This window comes from Chiloscyllium punctatum, chromosome 38 (assembly GCF_047496795.1).
Source record: "Chiloscyllium punctatum isolate Juve2018m chromosome 38, sChiPun1.3, whole genome shotgun sequence".
In the NCBI taxonomy this organism is placed as follows: domain Eukaryota; kingdom Metazoa; phylum Chordata; class Chondrichthyes; order Orectolobiformes; family Hemiscylliidae; genus Chiloscyllium; species Chiloscyllium punctatum.
Window position 1 is genome coordinate 50,139,742 of NC_092776.1, and position 12,625 is coordinate 50,152,366.

Consider the following 12,625-nt stretch of genomic DNA (forward strand, 5'->3'; position numbering starts at 1 on the left):
GCTCGCATCCAAATCATTTATGTAAATGACAAAAAGTAGTGGATCCAGCACTGATCCTTGTGGCACTCCATTGGTTACAGGCCTCCAGTCTGAAAAACAACCCTCCACCACCACCCTCTGACTTCTACCTTTGAGTCAGTTCTGTATACAAATGGCTAATTCTCCCTATATTCCATGAGATCTAACCTTGCGAAACCAGTCTCCCATGGGGAACCTTGTTGAACGCCTTACTGAAGTCCATATAGATCACCTCTACCGCTCTGCCCTCATCAATCTTCTTTGTTACTTCTTTAAAAAACTCAATCAAGTTTGCGAGACAGGATTTCCCATGCACAAAGCCAAGTTGGCTATCCTTAATCAGTCCTTGCCTTTCCAAATACATTGACATCCTGTCCCTCAGGATTCCCTCCAGCAACTTGCCCACCACCGACGTCAGGCTCACTGGTCTATAGTTCCCTGGCTTGTCTTTATTACCCTTATTAAAGAGTGGCACCACATTTGCCAACCTCCAGTCTTCTAGCACATCACCTGTGACTATCGATGATACACATATCTTAGCAAGAGGCCCAGCAATCACTTCTCTAGCTTCCCACAGAGTTCTAGGGTACACCTGATCAGGTCCTGGGGATTTATTCACCTTTATGCATTTCAAGACATCCAGCACTTCCTCCTCTTGGATTTGGATGTGAGCATAACAGGTACAAATTACAACAGGATCTTGCAATATGGACATTTTGCAAGGTGTAACCATCTATTTCGCTATTTTCTGTATCATCCATATCCTTTTTCACAGTAAATACTGATGCAAAATGTTCATTTAGTATCTCCCCCCTTTTTTTGCGGCTCCACACAAAGGCTGCCTTGCTGATCTTTGAGGGGCCCTATTCTCTCCCTAGTTACCCTTTTGTCCTTAATGTATTTATAAAAACCCTTTGGATTCTCCTTAATTCTATTTGCCAAAGCTATTTCATGTTCCCTTTTTGCCCTCCTGATTTCCCTCTTAACTGTACTCCTACTGCCTTTATACTCTTCTAAGGATTCACATTGATCTATTCTGTCGATACCTTACATATGCTTCCTTCTTTTTCTTAACGAAACCCTCAATTTCTTTAGTCATCCAGCATTCCCTATACCCACCAGCCTTCCCTTTCACCCTGACAGGAATATACTTTCTCTGAATTCCATTTATCTCATTTCTGAAGGCTTCCCATTTTCCAGCCGTCCCTTTACCTGCGAACATCTGCCCCCAATCAGCATTTGAAAGTTCTTGCCCAATACCGTCAAAATTGGCCTTTCTCCAATTTAGAACTTCAATGTTTAGATCTAGTCTATCCTTTTCCATCACTATTTTAAAATGAATAGAATTATGGTCGCTGGCCCCAAAGTGCTCCCCCACTGACACCTCAGTCACCTGCCCTGCCTTATTTCCCAAGAGTAGGTCAAGTTTTGCACCTACTCTCGTAGGTACATTCACATACTGAATTAGAAAATTTTCTTGTACACACTTAACAAATTCCTCTCCATCTAAATCTTCAACACTATGGCAGTCCCAGTCAATGTTTGGAAAGTTAAAATCCCCTACCCTAAACACCCTATTATTCTTTCAGATAGCTGAGATCTCCTTACAAGTTTGTTTCTCAATTTCCCTCTGACTATTAGGGGGTCTATAATACAATCCCAATAAAGTGATCATCCCTTTCTTATTTCTCAGTTCCTCCCAAATAACTTCCCTGGATGTATTTCCAGGAAAATCCTCCCTCAGCACACCTGAAATGCTATCCCTTATCAAAAACGCCACAACCTCTCTTCTCTTTCCTTCCTTTCTATCTTTCCTGTAGCATTTGTATTCTAGAACACTAAGCTGCCAGTCCTGTCCATCCCTAGCCATGTTTCTGTAACTGCTATGATATCCCAGTCCCATGTTCCTAACTATGCCCTGAGTTCATCTGCCTTCCCTGTTAGGCCCCTTGCATTGAAATAAATGTGTTTAATTTATTAGTCGTACCTTGCCCCTGCCTGCCCTGACTGTTTGACTCATTTCTGTTCTCAACTGTATCAGTCTCAGATTGATCTCTTTCCTCACTATCTCCCTGGGTCCCACCCCCACCTTACTAGTTTAAATCCTCCCAAGCAGTTCTAGCAAATCTCCCTGCCAGTATATTAGTCCCCTTCCAATTTAGGTGCAATCCGTTCTTCTTGTACAGGTCGTTTCTACCCCAAAAGAGATTCCAATGATCCAAAAATGTGAATCCTTCTCCCATACACCAGCTCCTCAGCCATGCATTCATCTGCTTTATCCTCCTATTCCTGTCCTCACTAGCTCGTAGCACCGGGAGTAATCCAGATATTACTACTCTCAATGATCTCCTTTTTAAATTCCTGCCTAACTCTCTGTAATCTCCCTTCAGCATCTCAACCTTTTCCCTTCCTGTGTCATTGGTTCCGATGTGGACAATGACCTCTTGCTGGCCCCTCTCCCCCTTGAGAACATTCTGCACCCTCTCTGAGACATCCTTGATCCTGGCACCAGGGAAGTCACTCAGCCAACTTTTTGTCCACTACCAATATTCATCCCAAATACACTATATCGATCAGTAAGGTAAATAGCTAAGAACTTTCATAATTCTTGAACAATTTCTCAATCATATTAATAAGAAGATGCCTAATTGGAGAATAGATATGAAGGTTTTACAATCATCTGTGGAAAGTTGGTCTGAATCTTGCTGTTTATTATAGATCACTGTCAATGAACAGACTCTCTTCCAGTAATTGATGGCTCAGATTTTGCAAAGTGGCTTGTCAATGACTTTGAAGAAGGTAGCTTGCAATGATCGAGTAAGAGCTCTCATGTGTGTGTGTGTCACTGTTCTCAATGTTACTTGTTACTTGCATTCTGGCAGCAGCTGTAGTTGATATCTGGCATCTCCCAACACTGCAGGCACCAAACAGACTCAACAATCAATCTTGTTGAAGAGTTGTTACTGACAGACAATGAAGAGGTAGTGAGAACTGATTATTGTCTACCTTTTAATCATTTTACAGACAGCAAAATAAAGCTCAGGGCATAAACATGGGATGAATATCAAATGTAGAAAATCATGAGCAAGCTTTACGAAACAAAATTCTTACTATTTTAAAAATCTACCATGCTTTTAGTTTTTAGTGGAATACAAGACTTTTTAAATTCACGCTTGGCTTGTTGGCGACACTCGATGGCCAGCTTTTATTGCCCAACCCCAGTTGTGCTGAGCTCCCTTCTTGAACCCCTGCACGCCACATGGTGTTGGAAGACACTTAGGGAAAAATATTCCAGAATTTTGACTCCATGACAGCGAAGGAACAGCAATATATTTTTGAGTCAGGATTGTGATTGACTTGGAGGGAAATCTGCAAGTGGTGACGTTCCCTTGGACCTGCTGCCCTTGTCCTTCTAGCTGGGTTTCTACAAACATAGAATTCAGTTTTCAAGGTTAGAGTTAATGTTCAGAAGTAATTAAGGGGTGAAAATTACAGTAAATTAGCTCGTGGAGTGAATGGAAATTGAAATAGCTGTATTGATGGGTCCTTTCCTGTCTCATTGTCCCTCAGCCATTTCATACTTATCATTACTTGCCAAGACTTCCACCCCTTTGCAGATGTCTGTGCCCAAGAGCTGTTGGCCAGTTACATGTTCCCAACAGTTTTTATGCCCACAGTGTAAGGCAGGGAACTCTAGCTGAGATTGTACTGAGGCAAGGGAGTAAGGGAGTGCTGGGTCAGAAAGGAAATGGGTGTGGAGCAGGGAGAGATGGAGAAATGTCGGGTTTCTTCAAGCATGAGAGAGTCCTCTGCTGGAAATAGGAGTCCCAAATAGGCAACCACTCTCTTCCCTTCTCGTCAAATGCCCAAGCACAGATAGCTGCAAGGCTTCCCACCCATTGCCAGCATCAGCTCACCACCCATGAATTAGCTGTGGAAAGAGAGAATGAGTCTTAAATGACTATAAATTGAACACTTAAGAGCATCAATTGGCACAAGGACAAGCAAGCAGCCCTAGGTCTGCCCAGCAGTTTATAAAATTTCAGGGGGGTCAGGGTGTGTTGGTGGACACCAGGAAATACACCCATGACATTCTCTGCTCCCTCCAACCCACCCCAACCTGTATTTAACATGGGTTAATCTTTTTGCTGGGGTTGCTGGAATGAGATCAGTGTACCTAATGTGAGCTTGCTTTGTCAAATCCAGGAATTTCAAAGATTTGCATCAGCGGGACCTTTAATAACATATCCTGTGAAAGAGATGGGAATCACTGACAGGACTTTGTCAAATGCTGCATTCAAGTGCAGGTAAAGGCATGCCAGGGGTTGCTGACAGTTCCACAGGCAATAATGGTATAGACTGACAGTTTCACTTTCATCACAAGCAAAACCATTGGGTCACATATCAAGCAGAATGCAGTCTAGAAATGCTAAACATTTTGTCTCCTATATGTGCAAATGTTACACGTTATGTAGTTGAACACTGTTTTAATTGACTACAGATTATGTCTACGGTTTAAATGGAATTTTTGTTTGAGAAGAAAAGGAAGTAAACAGTAAAAACATATTGATCACGATGTACAGTGACAAATGAAATTCCAGAATTGTAGACCATACAGCAAAGGACACAGAGGCAATTTTGAAAGTGCAAATAAAACTTGTTCTTTATTTTTGAAAGGTCCAATTAAAGAGTGAGGAATCCAAAACTTTTGCAATGAAGATCCTGAAGAAACGCCACATAGTAGACACACGGCAACAGGAACACATACGATCGGAGAAACAGATAATGCAGGAGGCTCATTCTGATTTCATTGTGAGGTAAGTTTCTATCAGATCATGTCATTGAATATATAAGGCCCTCAGCCAACAAGTCAACGAGGTAACTGTTGGTCCCGTATTGGGTCACCCTGACATCTCATGCCTCTGATATAGCAACTGCTTCTAAAACGTTCCAGATTATATCCTCTCTCATACAATTCTATTTTCTCTCTCACTCACAACTTGCCCTAATTTTTTTTCTGAATAATACAGCATATTTTAATTCTGTCCCAATTCATTACTCATTAAGTATTTACAGTGTAGAACTTGCCATTATGTGGGATAGTCAAAACAAATGGAATCGATGTATTTAACGGGAAGCTAGTTAAGTATATAATGGAGAAAGGAACAGAAGGATATATTAATAGAATTAGTTGGAATGGGTGGAAGATGAGTTTATGGCATTTACATAGGATGAATGTCAAAAGCAGAAAGTCATGATCAAACTTTACAAAACAAAATTCTTATAATTTTAAAACTCTACCGTTCTTTTGGTTTTTAGTGAAATGTAACACTTTTTAAATTCACAGTGATAACATAGACCTCAGGCTGAACTGACACAATTTACAACTCAAAAACAACATAACATTATGATGATTTGATTAAAAAAAACTTCATTTACTCATTTAATTCCATAGTTTGCTGCAATTGGCTTGGGGATCTGGCTATTTCACTCACTATAAGTAAAACTGGAAACAAAATCTTAACCATTAACCAACATTTAGCTGAGAACTATCAGCACAAAGTTAGGTCCTGGTTTGAATGGTTGGCCTCTCAAAAACTGTTCAAACATGCAATCAATCCCAAAGAAACTGGGAGGAACAAAATGATTAATTTCTTTATTTGATTCTTTAGATTGTGTAAATAAAACTGATTTTCCTCAAGAGGATTTTGAAGAAATCTATGGAGCAATGGCATCTTCAAACTGAAAGCTGCAGTGAACTATCCAAAACACTAGTGGACCAGGTTTGGGAGTCAGGAGGGAGCTACTCACTGCAAGATGTCTTGCCTCTGTCCTGCTCTTTCAGCCACTGCATTTATATGGCTGGTCCAGTCTAGTTGAGCTTCTGATTAATGGTAACCTCCAGGATGTTGATAGCGAGGTATTCAGTGATGGTAACACCATTGAATGTCAAGGGGCAATGGTTAGGTCGTCTCTTATTAGAGATGGTCACTGCCTGGCATTTGCGTGGCATGAATGTTGCTTGCTTGGACAATATACCTGTCAGATATTGTTCAGGTTTTGCTGCATTTGGACACTGATTGATTCAGTATCTGAGGAGTCACAAATGGTGCTGAACATTACGCAAACATAAACAAACAGTGTTGTAGGAAGATTATTGATGAAGCACATGAAGATGGCTGGGTCTAGGACACTACCCTGAGGAACTCCTGCAGAGATATCCTGAAGATTAGATGACTGCCCTCCAACAATTGCAACTCTCTTCATTTATGCCAAGTATGACTCCAATCAGTACAGAGTTTGCCACCTGATACCCATTGATTCCAGTTTTGCCAGGGCTCCTTGATGCTATACTCAGTTGAATGCAGCCTTGATGTGACTCTCACCTCACCTCCGGAATTCAGCTCTTTTGTCCATGTTTGAACCAAGGGTGTAATGAGGTCAGGAGCGAGTGGCCCTGGTGGAACCTAAATTGAGTTATTGGTGAGTAAGTGCTGCTTATATAGCCCTGTTGATGACAGCTTCCATCAGTTTACCGATGATTGAGAATGGACAGATAGGGTGGTAATTGGCCGGGTTAGATTTATCCTGCTTTTTATGTACAGGACATACCTGGGAAATTTTCTACATTGTTGGGTAGATGCCACTGTTGTAACTCAACTGGAACAACTTGGCTAGATTTGAAGCGGCTACTGGAAAACACATATTCAATACTATTGCGTATGAGCGTCAGCATCGAGCGCCTTAACCCAGCGTTCGGTTCATCCCGCAGCGCCAGTTCTGCTTACCAAAAATGGCCCACTGGGCACTCGCATTCCACGCCCGGCTCCAAGCCAGCGAGTCGGGCTTCTTACCCATTTAAAGTTTGAGAATAGGTTGAGATCGTTTCAGAATCTTTAAGGGGGAGGGTGTGCAGCCAGAAGTCGTAGTGCACATTGGCACCAACGACATAGGTAGGAAGAGGGGTGGGGAGGTCATTCAGGAGCTCAGGGAGTTAGGCTGGAAGCTAAAAGCTAGGACGGACAGAGTCGTCATCTCTGGGTTGTTGCCGGTGCCACGTGACAGTGAGGCAAGGAATAGGGAAAGAGTGCACTTGAACACGTGGCTGCAAGGATGGTGTAGGAGGGAGGGCTTCAGGTATTTGGACAATTGGACTGAATTCTGGGGAAGGTGGAACCTGTACAAGCAGAACGGGTTGCACCTGAACCAGAAGGGCACCAATATCCTGGGAGGTAGGTTTGCTAGCACTCTTCGGGGGGGGTTTAAACTAAATTGGCAGGGGGATGGGATCCGGATTTATAGTCCAGCAGGTAGGTTAGCTGTTTTTCAGGATGTCCAAGAATGTAGGGAGGCTGTGGAGAAGGTAGCACTGACAGGGCATACTTGCAGACACAGAGATGGGCTCAAGTGTGTATACTTCAACACAAGGACTATCAGAAATAAGTTGGGTGAACTTAAGGCGTGGATCGGTACTTGGGACTACAATGTTGTGGCCATCATGGAAACGTGGATAGGAGAGGGACAGGAATGGTTATTGGAGGTTCCTGGTTACAGATGTTTTAGTAAGATTAGGGGGTTGGTAAAAAAGGAGGGGGGTGGCATTGCTAATTAGAAATGGTATAACGGCTGCAGAAAGGCAGTTTGAGGGGGATCTGCCTTTGGAGGTAGTGTGGGCTGAAATCAGAAATAGGAAAGGAGCAGTCACCTTGTTGGGTGTTTACTTTAGGCCCCCCAATAGCAGCAGAGATGTGGAGAAACAGATTGGGAAACAGATTTTGGAAAGGTGCAGAAGCCACAGGGTAGTAGTCATGGGTGATTTCAACTTCCCAAATATTGATTGAAAGCTCTTTGGATCAAGTAGATTGGATGGGGAGGGTGTTTGAGCAGTGTATCCAGGAAGCTTTTCTAACTCAGTATGTAGATTGTCCGACCAGAGGGGAGGCCATATTGGATTTGGTACTTGGTAACGAACCGGGACAAGTGATGGGCTTGTTAGTGGGTGAGCATTTTGGTGATGGTGACCACAATTCTGTGACTTTCACCTTGGTTATGGAGAGAGATAGGTGCGTGCAACAGGCAGGTTTTACAATTGGGGGAAGGGTAAATACGATGCTGCAAGACAAGATCTGAGGAGCATAAATTGGGAGCATAGGCTTTCAGGGAAGGATGTCGTTGAAATGTGGAACTTTTTCAAGGAACAGATACGACGTGTCCTTGATATGTATGTACCTGTCAGGCAGGAAAGAGATGTCGTGTGAGGGAACCTTGGTTGACGAGGGAGGTTGAATGTCTTATAAAGATGAATAAGGAGGCTTACATGAGGTTGGGGAAACAAGGTTCAGACAGAGTGTTGGAGGGATACAAGATAGCCAGGAGGGAGCTGAAGAAAGGGATTAGAAAAGCTAAGAGAGGGCATGAAAAATCTTTGGCAGGTAGGATCAAGGATAACCCCAAGCCTTTTATGCGTATGTGAGAAACATGAGAATAACGAGAACGAGGGCAGGTCCGATCAAGGACAGTAGTGGGAGACTGTGTATTGAGTCGGAAGAGATAGGAGAGGTCTTGAATGAGCACTTTTCTTCAGTATTTACAAATGAGAGGGACCTTATTGTTGAAGAGGAGAGTATGAAACGGACTGGTAAGCTAGAGGAGATACTTGTTAAGAGGGAAGATGTGTTGGGCGTTTTGAAAAACTTGAGGATAGACAAGTCCCCCGGGCCTGACGGGATATATCCTAGGATTATCCTGGGAAGCAAGAGAGGAAATTGCAGAACCGTTGGCAATGAGATTTTCGACTTCGCTGTCAATGGGGGTGGTGCCAGGGAACTGGAGAGTGGCGAATGTTGTGCCCTTGTTCAAAAAAGGGAATAGGAATAACCCCAGGAATTACAGGCCAGTTAGTCTTACTTCAGTGGTAGGCAAAGTAATGGAAAGGGTACTGAGGGATAGGATTTATGAGTATCTGGAAAGACACTGCTTGATTAGGGACAGCCAGCACAGATTTGTGAGGGGTAGGTCTTGCCTTACAAGTCTTATTGAATTCTTTGAGGAGGTGACCAAGCATGTGGATGAGGGTAGAGCAGTGGATGTAGTGTACATGGATTTTAGTAAGGCATTTGATAAGGTTCCCCATGGTAGGCTTATGTGGAAAGTCAGGAGGCATGGGATAGTGGGAAGTTTGGCCAGTTGGATAGAGAACTGGCTAACCGGTCGAAGTCAGAGAATGGTGGTAGATGGTAAATATTCAGCCTGGAGCCCAGATACAAGTGGAGTTCCGCAGGGATCAGTTCTGGGTCCTCTGCTTTTATTAATGACTTGGAAGAGGGAGTCGAAGGGTGGGTCAGTAAATTTGCAGACGATACGAAGATTGATGGAGTTGTGGATAGTGAGGAGGGCTGTTGTCGGCTGCAAAGGGACTTAGATATGATGCAGAGCTGGGCTGAGGAGTGGCAGATGGAGTTCAACCCTGTCACATGTGAGGTTGTCCATTTTGGAAGGACAAATAAGAATGCGGAATACAGGGTTAACGGTAGGGTTCTTAGTAAGGTGGAGAAGCAGAGGGATCTTGGGGTCTATGTTCATAGATCTTTGAAAGTTGCCATTCAGGTGGATAGAGCTTGTAAGAAGGCCTATGGTGTATTAGCGTTCATTAGCAGAGGGACTGAATTCAAGAGTCGTGAGGTGATGTTGCAGCTCTACAGGACCTTGTTAAGGCCACATTTGGAGTACTGTGTGCAGTTCTGGTCACCTCATTTTAGGAAAGATGTGAAGCTTTGGAGAGGGTGCAGAGGAGATTTACCAGGATGTTGCCTGGAATGGAGAATAGGTCGTACGAGGATAGGTTGAGAGTGCTAGGCCTTTTCTCATTGGAACAGAAAAGGATGAGGGGTGACTTGATAGAGGTTTATAAGATGATCAGGGGAATAGATAGAGTACAGTCAGAGACTTTTTCCCCGGGTACAACAGTGTGTTACAAGGGGACATAAATTTAAGGTGAAGCGTGGAAGGTATAGGGGGGATGTCAGGGGTAGGTTCTTTACCCAGAGAGTGGTGGGGGCATGGAATGCGCTGCCTGTGGGAGTGGCAGAGTCAGAATCATTGGTGACCTTTAAGCGGCAATTGGATAGGTACATGGATAAGTGCTTAAGCGAGGACAAATGTTCTGCACAACATTGTGGTGTCAGAAACTAATGGATCTAGCCATTTCTTGATATCTTGTGGAATGAATCAAATTGGCTGAAATGTGTTATCTGTGATGCTGGGACCTCTGGAGAAAGCTGAGATGGATCATCAACTTGGCACTTTCTGGCTGAACATTGCTGTGAATGGCATCTGGGAAGAAATGTGCTGGAATTCCCTGGAGTTGGCGTCATTCCAAGGAAGTTGCAATTGTATTTGGTGTTGGTGGTCTGTGGAAGCAGTCTCATGTTGGTGGTCAGTGAGAGAGTGAATGAACATTGGAGGGTCATTGAGTGTAGTTGAAGTCCCTGCTGGATAATTAAAGCTTTAAGGATGATACAGATTTGCAGGTTGTAAGAGCGAAAAATAGAAGTACTCGAGGCTCAATAATCAGCTTCGCTGTCATCCTGAATGGGGACCATGAGGCACAGCTACGGTATAGAAAATGAAAGACCACAAAAGTAATTTAAAATGAGATTCCAGACCCAGGAATACCATAAAGCCAGAATGAATGTGAGCATGGAACGTTTTAAAAGCCTAAGCAGATAAGGTTGTACAGAAGCAGAAAGTTAGGAGACTATTGAGGCTGCAGCAAAAGCAAGAGGTTCATTATCAAAACTGGTGTAAGGACAGGAAACATTTCTTCAAACTCCAAACACACAGAATCGTCTAGGCAAATATGTTAATGAGATGGGATTTGTTCAGTTGAGCTGTTAAGGAGACAGGAATGGTTTACCAAGGCTGCAATTGGCACATTTCATCCAGGAAAGCTGCACAAAAGGTGCAAATCCTCCAATTTATTCACTAAAGTGGGAATCTTTCTTTATCAGAGAAAAATAGGAAACCTCTCCAGGTCAGGGGTACACAGCAGTAACATGGCTATTCTTACAAATTAAAGGCCTTTAAAACAAAGAAAATAATTAATCACATGAGAAAGACATGTTACCAAAATTAATATTGCCAGTGAGATTTAATTTCAGAGATGGGCCAAACAATATACAATATTGGACACCCTGGAGAAAACAGTTTTCAAGAAGCAGAATAACTTCTAAATTAGATATTAAATCAGAAGCTGGACAAGTGAATATACTCATGTGCTTGATTGAGATTATAGTTGATGATGTGATAATTTAGCAAAGTATAAATGAACGAGCTGGTACTTTTTAAGAAGTCCTAAAAGCCTTTGACAATTACTTTACCATTAGAACAAATAACACCCTTGAAAGAGAAAATTAGAACCAAAAGTTTCAGCATCCAAGAGTACACATTGAGAATCTTGTTAATGATCTCTACAGATTCGTGGAAAAATGTGACCATAGGGTTTTAAAGTCAGAATGCATAAGAGACAGAATTGTTATTGGAAATGCTGATGAGTCTCTGTCAGATTCATTGCAGACAAAAGAAGATTTGACTCGAGAGAAAGCCATTCAGATGATGTGTGAGCTTAAAATTCTGAAGCAACACAGATTAGTCCTGCAAAGAGAAGATCAAGCTTATCAAAGGAGAATATCCAAAATTCAGTATGTTTATAAAGTGTAAAACCCCCTAAAGACCAGATGAAAAGCCAGTTTAAAGAGTAGGACAGATGGGAGATACTAACGTTTCTCATAAGTGCTGTAGAGCAAGGAGATCTATCAGACACCAGCAGTGCACAGTTAATAAAAATCAATGGTTTATTGGCAACATAAGAGGTCACCTTCAGAATATATTAATTATTAATTTTAATTTTCTAACAGAGGTTCATAAAGTAGAACATACTACAATCGAAGAAAATTGTAAAGTTTTCAGAGGTGAAATAGGCGATCGAGTCTCAACCTTCTATCAAGCTATTATTTATGTCAATGTGCACCTCACTAATTTCAAGCTTAATTCAGTGCTGAGATATCAGGTACTGAACCATTATTGAAAACACACCGTCTATAGCTGATGACAGAGCATCTATAGGGTCAGGAATCTTTACCATGTAAGATTAAAGGTTTGGTATGAGCAAATGTGTAACATAAGGGATGTCAGATAATAGAGAACTAATGCATACTTCACAATCAAGAATTTGAACTTTCGACAATAAATGCATATGTTGTGCTCAGTCTTCTTCAAATATTCAATGGTGTCCAATCAGTTAAAGAAACATGTGGTGAAGGAATAGACAAGACAGTTGTGGAACAGCCAATCAAAGGAAACCTTGTAGAAGATCTTATTGAGCTCTCTAGATTCATGATGGAACCCAAACTAAAGACAGAATCCATTGAGTTTTGCTCATTACATAGGTAATTTATGTCATGCTGTAAGTGTGATGAAAACTTGCAATATTCTGATTTGCAGAAATGATTTCCACTATTATCACCACAGCAAAGAGTTCAAGCTGTGAGAATCAACAAGATTTGTGAGAAACTGCGAGCAACCACATAGTCAGCAGTCAACCACTTGC

At 42.2% G+C, this 12,625-nt stretch overlaps 1 protein-coding gene across 1 annotated transcript in view; it reads left to right on the forward strand.

Moving 5' to 3' along the window:
* LOC140463619 (cGMP-dependent protein kinase 1-like) overlaps positions 1-12,625 on the forward strand; it is a 721,017-nt gene that overhangs the window by 673,248 nt on the left and 35,144 nt on the right. Inside the window, 1 exon segment of the mRNA XM_072557863.1 lies at positions 4,696-4,835. Within this exon segment, the coding sequence (XP_072413964.1) occupies positions 4,696-4,835 (140 nt within the window).